The sequence below is a fragment of the Electrophorus electricus genome, chromosome 1 (genome assembly GCF_041902795.1).
Source record: "Electrophorus electricus isolate QZ-2024a chromosome 1, ASM4190279v1, whole genome shotgun sequence".
Taxonomy (NCBI): Eukaryota; Metazoa; Chordata; class Actinopteri; order Gymnotiformes; family Gymnotidae; genus Electrophorus; species Electrophorus electricus.
This window is the reverse complement of record NC_137497.1, coordinates 44,813,490-44,829,505: the sequence shown is the minus strand read 5'-3', so window position 1 is coordinate 44,829,505 and position 16,016 is coordinate 44,813,490. Positions and strand designations below refer to the sequence as shown.

Sequence of the window (16,016 nt, the reverse complement as noted above, 5' to 3'; positions counted from 1 at the left end):
TGTTACTGTAAACTGAGAATAAGCGTTAACGTTACTGTAGAATGAGAATATACAACATTAACGTTAATGTTACTGTAGAATTATAATATACAACATTAACATTAACTTTACTGTAGAAAGAGAATAAACGTTAACGTTACTGTAGAATGAGAATATACAACATTAACGTTAATGTTACTGTAAACTGAGAATAAGCGTTAACGTTGCTGTAGAATGAGAATATACAACATTAACGTTAATGTTACTGTAAACTGAGAATAAGCGTTAACGTTGCTGTAGAATGAGAATATACAACATTAACGTTAATGTTACTGTAAACTGAGAATAAGCGTTAACGTTGCTGTAGAATGAGAATATACAACATTAACGTTAATGTTACTGTAAACTGAGAATAGGCGTTAACGTTGCTGTAGAATGAGAATATACAACATTAACGTTAATGTTACTGTAAACTGAGAATAGGCGTTAACGTTGCTGTAGAATGAGAATATACAACATTAACGTTAATGTTACTGTAAACTGAGAATAAGCGTTAACGTTGCTGTAGAATGAGAATATACAACATTAACGTTAATGTTACTGTAAACTGAGAATAAGCGTTAACGTTGCTGTAGAAATAGAGGAAGTCTGCACAGCAGGCAGCAACAGCCACACAGGAAGTAAAGTTATCTGCACTAGCAGCAGAAGAATAAAAACTATTTAAAAAAACCCACAAGAAGTTGAGAAGATTCATTCTACTTACTTCTAAGTCGTTAAAGAATAAGTGTGTGTCTGCCAAGTTGAAGATCATCTCCTCCATTCTCAGACCCAGTGAAACCGATGTTGGTGGATCCTGGAAAACACACAAGAATATCTGAAATCACTGCCAAAGAACCTTTGGTTGAACATGATGGAAATATGATCAAATTTAGTCCCAACACCTCACCATTTAGCCTGAGTCAGGACTCACGAAACACAGATGGCAAACACAAGTGAACGCTTACTGGAGTACCACTGTGCCTCTCACACAAACATGGAGAACCTGACCGCTGTTTGGTACTGAGCCAGCATGGCCCTGTGGGTGATTATGGCACCGTATGGGCTGTTAGCTGGACCCACCCGGGTCATGCTGGATTCATAAACCCACCATTCTCTGCATTCAGAGTTTTTTGCATCATCGTTCCTCTGCCTTGTACTGCTAAGGCAGGAGCTCCACTTCCACCCCACATTCCCAAACTCCACTTCCTCCCAATGTTCCCAAACTCCACTTCCACCCCACGTTCCCAAGCTTCACTTCCACCCCACGTTCCCAAACTCCCCTTCTGTCCCACATTCTCAGAATCCCCTCAAACAGGATGCTGCCCCCATAGGTGCACTTATGGCACCAAAAATTTATTCTTCTGTTTAATAGGAATTTAACAAGGATTACTATTATTTTACTGTTATTTAATTGTAATGAAGATTATAATTAGTCATTGATTAAATGTTAGGGTCTGTAATGATGCAAGACATGCTTGTATCAGCTATCAACATTCTCATGATCCCCTATCATTCCGTGTTTCATATCTGCAATCTCCACACTAGCCCACAGCTGTCGCAAATATTCCAGACTAGAAATGTACAACTACGCATGTTCATATGTGAACACAGCCAAACTACAGCACTGTCAAAATTACAGAATGTATTATGTAGGAATTTTACACATTTGGCAATTATTTCATTTTAAAGCAGTTTACTGAATCTCCATTCCTGCATGGGTTCATATTTCTAATCACTAAGGGTCCTCTGACCTTAATTAAGAAAGAGGGGGGGAGAGAGAGAGAGAGGTGGAGCGAAGACCAAGCTGATGTTTTGTTCTTTTGTGTGTGTGTGTGTTCTGCTAAATCAGGGATTAGATTTAGAACTACCTAAAGAACCACCTGAAGAACCACACACAGGGGAAGACCCAACACACACACACACACACACACAGGGGAGGACCCCCCACAAACACTCAGGTAAGAGCCCAGAAAATATTTTAATTTTGTGATATCTTCTCCTTTAGAGCTACAGAACGATGTATTTGAAATATGTGTAGGTGTAAATTCCCTGTAAAAAGCTTTAGTAAGAATGTACCCTCTGCTACCAGTGCACTACCGTAACAATATCATGTATTGTAAATACATGTGAGCAGTGTAAAGGAGATTGTTTATCACTCTTCTAACAACCCTGACCTCATATATAGATCTGTAGAGCATGCTGGAATATGGCCATGTTGTTACGACGTCTATTTTGAGTCTGGTAATGAGCACCTCGTTAAACATGCCTGCAGACGCATCGCATGCTTAATAAAAGCAGGTCTGGTGGTGAGAAGGATGTAAGATGCCGTTTTCTGGCCCAGTGGATCCTCCCCAATTAAACCCGGACAGTCATTCAGCGGGCAGGTCAAGCGTCCAAGCAGGCATCGAGGGCAGGAGGGTGGGTCCCTATCACTCTGCCACAACCACCTGTCTCGTCACATCAAGCCCACAGGCAGGGGGCAGCTGGCTCCGGACCTCCACACCCCCCCACCAGAGCCACTCCTCGGCAGGATAAGGGCCGCACAGCTGGTCCCGACCATCAGTCGTGTGGAAGTGAGCTGCTCTTATGCCCGTTAGGATAAATGATAACCACACACATCCATCCAGTCCAGCTCTATTTATAGAGACCTCTGCAGCTCTGCAGGAAAAATACCGTTTAAAAAAGGTTTCTCTTAGCTGTCGCTCTTGGATACACACATACACACACACACACACACAAAACACAAATGCACACACACACACACATACATGTACACGTACACACACACACAACACAAATGCACACACACACACACATACTTATGAATAATGAAGACAAGATGAGTGATAGATAGATAGATAGATAGATAGATAGATAGATAGATAGATAGATAGATAGATAGATAGATAGATAGATAGAAAGTGAGAGAGAGAGAGAGAGAGAGAGAGAGAAAGAGCAAGAGAGAGAGGATTGTTCCATTATCTGTGGGGGGGGGGGGGGGGTTGTCAATGTTATGTGGAGTGAGTCTGTGGGAGAGTGTTTGGGGCCCGGGGCCTGAGTTCTTTTTTTTACCCAGCATGCTCAGCCAAGACAAAGTAAATAAACAGAGCAGGGTTGAGGGTCAAGCCTCTCTCACCCCTAAAACAAAACCTCATCCCCATCAAACACCCTGCACCAGGAACAAAGAGACGAAGCTGCCACGCCGCACCTCGGCCCTCTGCACGGGGCACGAACACGCAGCACGGCAGCACAGAACGCTGGACGACAGCGTTCCTGCAGAGCACTCACTGTGCATCACGCAGCCAGATGAAAGACTAAAGACACGTCCAATGTGAAACAAAGCTACGAGAAAAGCAGACTGCAATACTTTCCAAATTGTTTGTTTTCTAAAATGTTTAAATATAGATATATTAATACAATGAGTTCAACATGTAAACTTGTTCTCTTTTCTTAAGCCATGAACCTTTGAATTTGCTAAACTGTTCTTCTTATGTACATCCATGTTTATGCTTCTGAGTCCACTTATCTGTTTAACTACAAATTCTAAATAATTAATAATTCTGTCAACGTGTCTTTTACAACTATGTAAAAATCCATTCCTATAATTGAGGCCTACCCTGTACGTTACCATCTGTTCATAGTAAATTAGGAACTCCTGGGAACTTCCAGGAGGTTAATCCTGTTGAGAGGGAAGGGTTGGGAAGGGTTGGGAAGGGTTGGGAAGCACTTAATTAAACCAACAATGAAGCATTTCTGAAGGACAGAAAAAAACTCTTAAGAAGTGTGAACGGACAGTTGCCATGCAACTGCTCGACGGCTCCCGCCTGTACCAACAGCTGCCGGCGTGCCCTCGTTAGGCCTATCGAAAAACAGAAACAATTATCCCAACAGCGAGTCCCTGGCAGGCGCCCACCCCGAGACGCCTCCTTCCTGCAGCCTTTCCTAACCTGTGCTGCGGCGGTCATCGATACGCACGCGCTGATTAAATACGTCACTCACCCTTCCGTATCTGTTGGCGTAAGAGCCCGTGAGTAAGGAATGGAAAACGATGATTGTTTCATCCAGGTCCCAGATGAACACGCGCTGGAGAGAGAGAGAGAGAGAGAGAGAAAGCCGGATCAATGGGGCGCTCTGTAGCGTGCAAGCTGATCCGCGTGTCAATAGGCAGGGCGCATGGGTTTATCCGCGCGGGGACCGGCAGGCATGCGGAACGCATGGTCGCCATAGCAGCCCGTCGCTACAGAAACCACCAACACCACAACACCCATCTCCTCTGCCTCCTGCATTAATGCAATCAATAATGACGAACTAATTAACCAGATATGTTAACATGCTATGATGTCAACTTGCTAATGGGTGCAATTACCTGGAGATTCAGATCATATTATTGAAAAAGTGAATCCATTAACAAACAGCATAACTCAAATATAACAGTACCACGAAGGAGTATTAATTAATATTAATATACTGTTATGAATATTAATATATTGTTAAATGCCATGTGATAAAGAACTGCAGCAAACAGGAGGAAAAAAATGTAGGATATGTTTTAAATGTGTTTGTTTAATAGGAGCAGGCCAGGAACTTTGCATGGAGGCTGTCTCTGTATCTGGTGAGGAGACAGAGCTGGACTACCTCAAGGTCAGAGTCAGGAGGCGGGGAGGGGTTGTTATTCCGTCTTCCTCGCCCGCGCGCCTTCCCATCCGAGGCCCGACGCAATCGATCCGATTCTGAATCTTTAATGGGCGTTGATGGACTGTGGATTGTACTGTACTCTGCTGTGGGGGCGGGGGAATCAAAAGACAGAAATAAAGGCTTTCACCTTCAGGAAAACTCAACACCATGGCTGGATCTCCTTACACCACCCAAGACCCAGTGCTGGTACTACTGGACGTACAAATATGCTGTTTAACCGATCTTCTTACACCCCAGATACCATTTAGGCCGTAGTACTGGCTGTGGGGTGTGTGGAGAGTGCTGGTTAATTACTCCGCATGACTAGAGGGCGTTTACACGCCACTGGAAACACAAGCGTGAGTAACAGACTGGGGAGCTGTGAGTATGGGAATAAACAGCTCATTTGCAAGTTGTGGTTGACACGGCAACGGGGTGAACATGCTGGGAGCCTAAGGCTAAGGTTTGTTTACAGCTAGCGCAGAGAGATCAAACAGACACGTGTCTTTTATTAACTGAGAACACAGAACTGAGAATGAACATGTTAGGGGCTGAAGTGTGAAAGCGACTGTAAGACCTCAATTAGCCGGGTGTGTTTACTGTGGGTGGGGTTGTCTCGTCTTGAGAGAGACTCCTGTGTCAGTGTGCCTAAATGGCTAATGTAGTTTTACCCTAAACCCAGCCATCTCTCAGTTAAAACTGAACTCAAACTGGATCAGCTAATCGCAACTAGGGATCAGCCAATCATGGTACTGAAAAGTAGCAATGGATCAGCCAATCACAGCCCTGAAGAGTAGCAATGGCTCATCCAATCACAGCCCTGAAGAGTAGCAATGGATCATCCAATCACAGCCCTGAAGAGTAACTATAGATTAGATCATACTTCTGAATGGCAGCTATTCTCCGTTCACATAGCTAATCTGATCTTAATTCTTCATAACTGATGGTGGTGTGTTAAGACACATGTGAGCGAAGCTGTGTTCAGCTGAACACAGAACGTATGCCATGGCTGTGACCTGGAGGTCAAAGAGACAGGAAGTCAGGAATATACAGGAAGTTAACTCCTACTCTCTCTAACTGACTGCCAGCGCTGCAGGTTTGCACGGAAGTGGCAGACCTCCTGACGAAGGCCTCACACACAGGACCACTGCTCTTATCACGCACACCACAAAACCTTAAAACCTTTCTTTTTCATTTGTATTTGGCTTTTAAATTGCTTTAAAAGTGAAACTTTTCTCTAATGAAATTCGGAAACTCATTATAAGCTCTCCTCATGTTCATGGCTTTAGCGAACTTCGTTTTTGTATTGCAGCTTACTGAATCCAATAAACCAGGGAGGTTTGTGCTGAGGGAATGCCTCTCATTTTCCACATAAATATTCCTATTTCCAGTAATATGATTTTTTAACAGCCTACTAGAAGCTTCCCTGGAGAACTTCCTGGTGAAAAAAATCATTCGGGTCACGTGACAGTAGGCCAGCGCTTGGTTAAAGCGTCTGGAGAAGTTGGGCACTGGCACTGGAGGCAGGGTATGAAGGCAGAGCCCAGCACGCCATGAAATGGAATCCACCAACCAGCATATAAACAAACCTAGAAAACAACACTGCTGCTTTTATTCTGCACTGGGAGTGTAGGCATGCACAACTCATCTAACATATGCAAATGAAGCAGGGAAACACCCCAAATGACTAACTATATATAAATAACTCCCCTGGTGTGTTAGTTGGTGACTTTACGAGGGTCTTACCTCCAGACTGGTCAGTGAGGGCCTGGCTAGTGATGCCCGTGGGCGGCTCCTGGAGGGTGTAGGTGGCCGTGGTGGATGGTGTGGTGGGACTGGCGTTGTTACTGGTCATGTAGGGTGAAGTATAGGGACTGCTGTTGTAATACTGGGCGTACTGGCTCTGGCCGAACGCCGGGTACGTGGGATAGTCCTGCACAAACAAAGTGAGGTGGTAACGTGAGCCAGAGCCCTGGCCGAACGCTGCTACTATACCGCGCAGATTCCAAGACGTGAACGTAAACACATGTCTCTCACGCGCTACATCTGGATGGAGGTCTTCCTGTGGTGTCCATCTCCCTTTGCTTGTGGCATAATGCATAATGTGTAGAGTGACAGGTAATCCTGGTCTACTCTGGTCAAGACGCTTGGACTGATTCATGTCATGTGTGAACGCACATGTGTGCAGTAATGGCTTCCAACGGACAATGAGAAAGCAGGTTGCATACACAAACATGCAGTTGCTGTTCTGTGTGGAGACCAGAGCTAGTGGGAATGAATACCTTTACAACACACATAGTGTGTAAGTACCTGCTGTGTGCTGTTGAATCCAGTGGAGTTAGTGAGAGAGTTGCTCCCTGCGTACAGTCCTGATGTTGTGGTGAAACTGCCCCCTATAGCAACAGGAAAGACACAGGAGATGATAAAACACACATTCACGCACATCTCGAACAGCATAGCAGCTGAAACGATGTGCCATTATAGTGTCAAACGATGCATGTGTGCATTACAACAGCCCGTTGTCAGGAGCCTTACAGAGAGAAGGGGGGGTGAACCTCGCGATGACACCATGGCATAAACACACTTTGGGAGACTTGGGAGGGGTGTGGGAGGGGTCCTAACCCTTTCTTTTATCAGTGATTTCCTCTGGTGGGGGAGGTGCTAAGGTTTGAGACAGTGCCACTGTAGTGTGATGAGAGGCACTAATATCTTGACCACTGAAACACACACCTGTCGTCCTTTACTCCAGTCAGGGAGCTCAAAAGAAGAACCTGGCTAATTCAATCTCTGTGCAGAGATGCAGCAACTAGCTAATTAAGGTAGCATATGTTAACAGGGACTGGGGGTAAATGAACCACTGAAACACACATACACACACATTTATGAGCTGCTCAGACTGCATATGTTGTACTGACTCATTTTCCACTGGGTGATCCAGTTTGTTTGTGATCACTGAAAGCCTCCTTAGCTCACAGGTAGCGGGAGGAAGGCCAAACACGGATTATGAAATGTGTGACCAGACGTTCTGAGTTGTCTTGTGACTCTCAGGTTTCTGACCTTGAAAAGCACAGTGGCAGGGCAGTAGTAGAGTTAATGTAGTGAAATAGGAATTCAGAACTTCACACTAAACTGAAATAACACCTCGGAGCATAAAGTGGATCTTTATAATTAGCAGTCTGAAAATAACGGCTTATGAAAACCTGTAACGAACACTTTCATTTCAGTGGTGTGTCACTGCTAAAATATTTCCCCAGAAGATAGTTCCTGTTGTGGTTGTTTAACTAACATCAACAGCTGCACTCTCTGTGTGTGAAGTTTCACTGGTTCACAGGAACTCTGGGAGCCCTGGAGTTGTCCTGGACCTCCTGTGTGTCCAGCCTGGCCCTCCATAAGAACCACACTGGAGACTCATTTGCTTGGCTTATGACTGAGACGAATTACACCTTCATTCACGGAAGCAAACAGAAGGAGAGACTTTCATCCTGTGGTCATAAGACCAGCCGTGTCCTTCCTTTCTCACCATGTGTGACAAACACAGTGCAGCTTCCCGGACCACCGGTGTGCGGCCTGGCCGGCCGGTGCAGGACATCTCCCATGATTAAAGAGAACTTTTATTTACCAAAAAACACCACCTCGAACCAGACATCTCAGTGCAACAGCTAAAATGTCCTCTTTGCGCATTTCTTCCTTCTACTGCGGATGTGCTCAGGATGTTGGTGGGCAGTTCCAGAGCTCCAGAGTTTCTGTGAACTCACTCACATAAAGTGCAACGCATCAAACTCTCATTGCACACCAAATTAGCTCAGCCCACAGTTCAAAAAGTCAGGAAAGTAGGGGGCAGCGTGACGGTCGTTGACTCTGGAACTGTGCAGAGAAACATGAAAGCTCGGCAAGACTCCCTCTTGTCTATGAAGAATGAGGCCATGCTGGGGGAAGGTCTGTTGTTCCCTGGGGCAAAACCCCTGACCTGCCGTGCAGCTCTCAGTTCAAAAGAGACCAGACACTAACTCTCCTCGCTGGCCTCTCCACTCGGGGCATTTGCATTGCCTGATCAGTCTTCTTGCCATGGGCTGCGTCTATCATCAGCGCTCAATATTTGTAGCAGTAGTTTTGTGCGCCTCTCCAGAGAGAAGAAGATCAAGTCCAGATGGACGTTTTTAAAGAGCACTCTGCCCCGATCAGAGGAGAAGAGCTCAGCCAATTACAGCTGCCGTTACTGTCTGGCCGAGTGAGAAGTCTCGCCTTTTCCATTCTTTTGGCTACAGAGCTGGATGAAAGATTTGTAGCCTAAATGGACAGGACCCTGGGGGGACCCTGCTTTCCTGCTTGATTGTCCTGAGCAAAACTGTTGTAAAACAAAACTGGTACGGATATAACCTGTGGGCATCTCTGCTCTGCCTGAAGACCCGTGCCAGCTAAGTGCTATAAATGTAAATGTAAATGTAAATCCCAGCATGAACAGACCAATCATGCAGTCATCGCGATCTAGACTACGGCAGATGGGTCCGAGCTGTTGGTCAGGGTGACAGACTCCCCCCGTAGCCACTGAAAGCTCCAGGCACATTTGCCTTAGTCTTTACTCTCAGAGAACATGTGGAAATGCTTTTGCTATCACACATTATTTTGGGTTGAACACACTCAACACACTACTAACTGTGTGAGGCTAGCAGAGAGAGATAGACAGGCAGAGAGAGAGGAAAAGAGAGAGAGAGCGAGAGAGCGAGAGGGAGAAAGTCTGATGACATGGAGAGAGAGGTAGAGCTGACAGGCAGTCTGCCTAAACTCGACTGGCAGGCAGTCTACCTAACCTGCTTTCAGATCGCAGAAGGTGTGTGTGACTTCCAAGAATATGGGTCTGCCCTCTTAAACAAACACACGTAGGAACATCCACATACCATGGCAAACCATGGAGAAAAAGATCGGTCTGTGTGTTACATTAAAGACTGGTCTGTGTATTACATTAAAGACCGGTCTGTGTATTACATTAAAGACCAGTCTGTGTGTTACACTGAAAAAAGCAGAAAGTTCTTTCATCTGTGCTAACACCATTGTATGCTCAGACATGATCCAGATTGGTGTGCTGCGTCTGCCTTCATGCCCAAGAAAAAAACACCGATGATGACGAAACAGAAGATCTGACCTTGCATTTGGTAGCTGTAGGGGGCTTGTCCCGTCTGGGGCGTAGAGAAGCTCGAGCTATAACCGAGGAACCCGCTCTGACCTGGAGACTGGCTTTGAGTCAGTCCCCCCTCTGTCTTGATGCCTGCTCACAATGGACATAAATCAGTTAGTGACACCAAAACCGTGATGCACGCCCTGAGGGTGGCGCCCTCCACATCACCCGGCAGACCCAGCAGGAGGCCTGACTGAAGGTTGAGGCCAAACTCCCAGTGCAGGTTTGCAGTTTTCTCCATTCAAACATTTGAACTCTTATGCATATTTAAGTTTGATTTTCCAATGGCGTCAGGTCTGAGAAGGCTTCCAGGGCATTGTAAACACACTCCCTCCTGGACACAAACTCAAACTGGTTCCTCTGAGACTGTGCAAACTGGTTTGTTTCGGGGAGCTTTTCCTAATCTTTCACATCTGTCTAACAAGCACGAGCGAAGAAACAGCTTACTGAAGTGATGAGATCCACCGACAGGGAAAACTCCTGAGTGTTCAGTGTGGACCTCATCACAGTGAGCAGTTAAAGAATCTCTACACCACCTACATGTATTACACACATCACAAACAACAGTAATTACATCTACAAAAATTACGCATGCAATCTGAGAGTGATTCACCACAAAATAAAAGTACCTCTATAAATGGATCATTTCATGGGTAATTCAACTTCCAGCTTCCAACTTCTGTTATTTCATTTTAATGTCACTCAGTCATCATTTCCAGCTAACACAAAGGTCTCTCTATAAACACCGTTATCACGATATTATGTGCGGCCTTTTTATGTGACCGTGCCATGTTCCAATATACACACTGCTACCACAACGAGTGTATACCAATTTAACAAGATCTACATTAAAACTATTCACAGAAAAAGTAGAAAGAAATGACAAACTCGTCAAAGCCTGCACGTGATGGTTTTTAACGATGGACTGCTCTGAACGAGCATTCCTTTAAGAAATGAACGTTTCCTTCATCTGTCAAAAGCCAAACCCGGAGTAACGATGAAGGCCCGAGGCGACGGGGCCGTGTCCTGCCGGACGTACCGTAGGCTGGGATCCCGTAGGGCTGGCCAGGCTGGGGGTAGCTGGCGTAGGCCGGGGCTTGCTGCATTCCTGCGGCGTACTGAGTCTGACCATAGGCCGACATGTTCTGCGAGGACGGAGTTGGAAGAATATGTGGGTAAGGTCTGCTATTGGACAGAAGGGGGGAAACAGAAGTGAGGAACATTCCTTTCAGTCTCAGTCCCATAATATAACATTTGCTTGCTGACATTTGCTATGCCTCAGTTACACGGTCACTGATACTGGGCAGAAGTGTTCTTAAAAGAGACATCAGCTAGCTGATGTACACGGAGCAAGAATAACAAATCAGAGAGGGAATTTTCGCAAGATAATAATTACAGTAGATTTGGGTATGTAAGCTGTGGACGTCAGCCAAGCCAAAGCCGTCCAGTCTGTTCTCTAGCTGGCAGATGCGGCTAAATAAGTGAAGCTCGATGCTGCTTATTCTTAAAGATCCAAAGGTTGCCTTACTTGGACGGGTAGATCTGAGGGGAGAACTGGGCTGTATGTCTGGGGCTGAAACCACTGGTCCCTAAGACTGCAGAAACAAGACATGTACGTGCTGAGACATCAGGACACAAGGCACACATCACTGTTCGCCAATAGAACTTCAAAAGTGTAAGAAAAAACGAATGACATTGCCTTATTCTGTTAATTTCAATAACTTTGCTGATGCTTTCTGCTGAATGTATGTATTCTATAGGGTATAGAAAACCTGTGTCCAACACACACATACATGCACGCACACACACACAAGGGAAATAAACCACTGGAGGCTCATGAGAGAGTACTGTGATTCCATGTGCCCACTACATGTAATCAGGTGCCTGTCATACCTGCCTCCCTGTGCTGATGACGTCAGCCTTACATGTCAGTGTGGATGGTCAGTAGGCAATACCAGACTTACTGGGGTCCTGGTAGCCTTAGCTAGCTGTCTCCTTCAACTATAAGTCCATTGATTCAGAAAGACCAACAACATGTACAGTATGTGTGTATGACTGTGAATTAGAGAGTTAGTGTGCAACATGTGCACACCCTCTCCCCTCCCCCGAGGTGTATGATTACTAAACTCCATCAATACTGTCAGAGACAGAAGTCCTAGCTGTGATTTATGTGCGTCCAACATCAAGGTATCGAGCAGTTTGTCACATAAGTAGAGGAGTAAGACAAATTACACCAAAACACTCCACAATGAGAGTGCGTGTGTGTTTAGTGTGAGGTGAGGAGTGTATAATACAACACTCTACGATGAGACTAGTTTGAGACTAGCACCAATTCCAGAATATAAGATCAAAAACTTAGTTCTGATTGGTCTAAAACAGGTACTCTGTGTCTGTGTATGCTGATGGAAGCTGAAACCAGGCCGTGTGTGCACACTCAGGTCCCAAACGCAGACTGGCACGTTTCACCAGTGCTCTTGTGCACAACCAAACTCAGTCTTTTCCTCCTCACCAGTGCCTCCAGCAGCAGGAGCTAAATTAGGTGACTGTATTTGTGGTTGGAGCGGGGGCAGGGCAGGGGTGATGAGGGCTCAGGGTCACAACTCAGAGCCTGTTGGCATGGCAACTGATACTCAGACACACCCTATTGTGGGCCTCCTGCTACAGGGACACTTCCTGACCTTCTTATCTGCGGGTCATCTCTGGACTCATCTCCCACTAATCAGCCCTGCAGCTGTGTGTGTGTGTGTGTGTGTGTGTGTGTGTGTGTGTGTGTGTGTGTGTGTGCGTGTGTGTGCGTGTGTGTGTGTGTGTGTGTGCGTGTGTGTGTGTGTGTGTGCGTGTGTGTGTGTGTGTGTGTGTGTGTGTGTGCTGTTGCGCTGAATAGCATCTCAAATATCTGTTCAGTTTGTACTCCATTACTATACAAAAAATTCGAAACTTATTCAGAAAACATTTTGAATACAATTTTGAAAAGGCAGATGAGGAATATCTCCTCCTGCATGGATCCTCCCAGAAATGGGAAAACCAGTGGCGTTCTGAATGCTGCCGTTGCGAAACGTGACCTGAACTTACAAACAAACACTACCTTTTTTTTTTTTTTTGCATATTCTTACTTGTGTTGTTCTGTTACAATACAGCCAAGTGTGCATGTGCTATAGCACAATTCTCTCTCTCTCTCTCTCTCTCTCTCTGTGTATGTGTGTGTGTGGGTGTGTGTGTGTGTTCCGCACCTGGTCCTGAGAAACTGTCTAGTGAGCCGTCTGCTACAGAGGTGGTGATGTCACTGGTACTCATGGGTTCTGTTTTAACTGTGAAGAAAGAAAAAACAATAGCACGAGCGAGAGAGAAAGAGAGAGAAAGAGAGAGAGAGAGAGAGAGACAGAGAGAGAGAGAGAAGTCATATTTGTGATTTACTATTCTTTATAAGGTAAAGTGGTACACATTAGCACCAGTATATGAATGAGTGGAGAGGCTCCAGAACAGCGGTCCAGTGGTGTGTTACTGATTCAGTCAGACAAACGTGGACCTCCACATGTCCAATGGACTTTAGCCTTATTAAGACATCAGTCACATAATTATCTTTTCCACAAATATGACAAAAAACATCCATTTAACAGCAAAGTGCCCTTGCTGTTCTCTTAAAACGACTGTGATGTGTTGTGGAATCACCAGAAAACTTCAGTTTTTCATTGTCAAAGTAACGGAGCTTAAAGTCACTGACTGGCCTGTTTTCACGTGTCTTTTCATGGCGGGTTATTATGTGGCATACAGGGAGAATAGAAATAAAGAATGAGAAGGGCAGACAGCGTGGACGTGCACTAGGAGTGAGATGTCAAGGCAGACGAGGGTGTAAAACGGTTACGGGTTTGACCCTGGTACTCTGAGATACAGACAGAGCAACGACACAATAATTTCACGGCACCCAGACTGACCCCTATCTCTGAAATGAACCCGCGTTCGTGGGGCTGTCGGGTAGGGTAGGAGAGACTTTTTTTTAAATGAAAACAAAATTGACTATGCGGGTGTAGTCATGCTTGGTGAAGGCCCTCATGGTGGACAGAACCCATCAGCTGGGCTCCTCTCCCAGAGGAGCGTGTGCTGATCCGGAGCGGATGATGGAAAACCAGCAGTGTTTCCACTCCTTAATGCAGAACAGGGAAAACACTGCGCACGGCCGCATGCACAAACCAGCTCGCTCACGCCCCGGTGCATCACACGCAACCATCCACGGAGAACACAGAGAGTGTGAGCAGCGTGTGAGGAGTGCAGCGCAAGACACGCCAACCGGCCACGTCTCACCACGTCTCACCACTCCCACACGGCTCGTGGTGTCAAAACATGCTTTGAACCAAACACAGCACAAAAGACTTCCAAACGCATCTCTAATGAAAGGCACAATAGTTGAAGCAGGATGGAAGAATCAGGACGCAGAACGTCCAATTGCAATCAAGATGAACACATCAGAGCGCGTCATAAATGCCAGAGGGCGGTCAAATCGGTCAGAAGAGTTGCTTTTCCATAAAGCAACAATTATTGTCCTTTCATTGAATGAACCAGGACTACACGAACCTGCAGTAGACTGTGAGCTAGAACTTAACAACCAGTCAGCAGTGGTGAGTAAGGTGATGTTATCACCTACAGGGAGAGAGGGCACAGCACACATGACAGAATACCCGGCACAACGGAGGCCCTGGCACTGCACAGACGCAACAAAGCCACAGAACCACAGAAACCGATTTTACTTAAAACAAGATTAGGATTAAGATTAAGATTAAGATTCTCGACAAAGGTCAAATATGATCAGTTACACAAATGGTAAATAGCATATTGGATTCTTAGTGTCTTAATGAAACCCAAATGTGTGTTTATTATTATATTCTAAGACAAAATAATAATAATATAACAAGTATAGTGCAGTGAAATTTAGTCTGGATTTGAAAACACAACATTGATTCTCATTATCTGATGCCTTCAAGAAATCTGTTAAAAATCTATTAAAAATATCTAACAATAGGTATTTTCCGCATCTGTTCTTATTACCACTCTTCCACAAATGAACGCCAGATTATCACACAGCAGACAGGAGCTGGTTACGATACTTTCACTGTTGAGATTACTGCCCTCCTCTTACACACCGTGTTTACTATAAAGCTGAAAACTGACCAATGCGGGCCGAGTGGTTGTACCTTCTGTGCCATTAGGGGTGAGGGAGTTGGTGTTGATGTGTGAGTTGTCAAGGCTGGGGCCACTCGGAGACTCACTGCTACCACTAACTCGGCTGGCTAGATCCTGCATTTCCATAGACCTGAAAGGAGAAAGACACACATAAAGAAGCATGACTCAGGAAACATCACACACACACACACACACACACACACACACACACACACTCACCCACACACACACACACACCCACACACACACACACACACACACACCCACACACACACACACACACACACCCACCCACCCACACATGGTCGTACACACACACCCACACCCCCAGACTCTCACACCCACATGTACACACACACACCCACACGCACACACACACATACTTGCACACACACACACACACACACACACACACACACACACACACATGCACAATGCGCACATGCACACATACATTCACACACCCACACACCAACATGCACAAAGCACACACACATACACACACACACACACACACATTAAAATACAAGCAAATAGCCTAAAAACCTTCTCAGAATAGACATTACAGAAACTGGACAATATATTTAGTATATTACTATGAAAGTTTTTTGACTAATATTCTGAATATATTTATTCAATTTCTATTTGTAAGATCTAATTTGCTTGTGTCATATTTTTCTATTTTACAGTGTCATTTTAATCACCTCCGTTACCAACGCAGTTACAACATGGCACACACCAGTAAGTGAACTTTATTGGGAACACTTTCTGTTCCACCACATGCAGTAAACAGGAACACGATCCAACAATTCACAAATACATTTAGCTGACACTTTTTATCCAAAGCAACTTGAGTAATTGAGGGTTAAGGGTCTTGTATAGGGGCCCAACACAACTTGAGTAATTGAGGGTTAAGGGTCTTGTATAGGGGCCCAACAGTAGCAGCTGGGCAGTGGCAAGATTTGAAATGGCAACT

The 16,016-nt window shown here is 45.3% G+C and overlaps 1 protein-coding gene across 7 annotated transcripts in view; it reads right to left on the bottom strand.

Moving 5' to 3' along the window:
- Positions 1-16,016, bottom strand: part of eya1 (EYA transcriptional coactivator and phosphatase 1) — a 40,365-nt gene that overhangs the window by 17,381 nt on the left and 6,968 nt on the right. For 2 of the 7 annotated variants that reach the window (XM_081721782.1, XM_027033062.3), the window contains 11 exons: positions 15,052-15,170; positions 14,435-14,500; positions 13,096-13,173; positions 11,394-11,460; positions 10,905-11,050; positions 9,833-9,955; positions 7,003-7,085; positions 6,439-6,625; positions 4,654-4,796; positions 4,018-4,101; positions 743-832 (listed from right to left, as the gene is read on the bottom strand). In XM_081721782.1, coding sequence (XP_081577908.1) covers positions 743-832; positions 4,018-4,101; positions 4,654-4,796; positions 6,439-6,625; positions 7,003-7,085; positions 9,833-9,955; positions 10,905-11,050; positions 11,394-11,460; positions 13,096-13,173; positions 14,435-14,500; positions 15,052-15,166 — 1,182 coding nt within the window. In that variant the 5' untranslated portion in view covers positions 15,167-15,170. Of the gene's footprint in view, positions 1-742; positions 833-4,017; positions 4,102-4,653; positions 4,797-6,438; positions 6,626-7,002; positions 7,086-9,832; positions 9,956-10,904; positions 11,051-11,393; positions 11,461-13,095; positions 13,174-14,434; positions 14,501-15,051; positions 15,171-16,016 lie in introns of those variants that run through there. The other 5 variants (XM_081721796.1, XM_027033065.3, XM_027033068.3 and 2 more) reach the window with 4 other exon arrangements.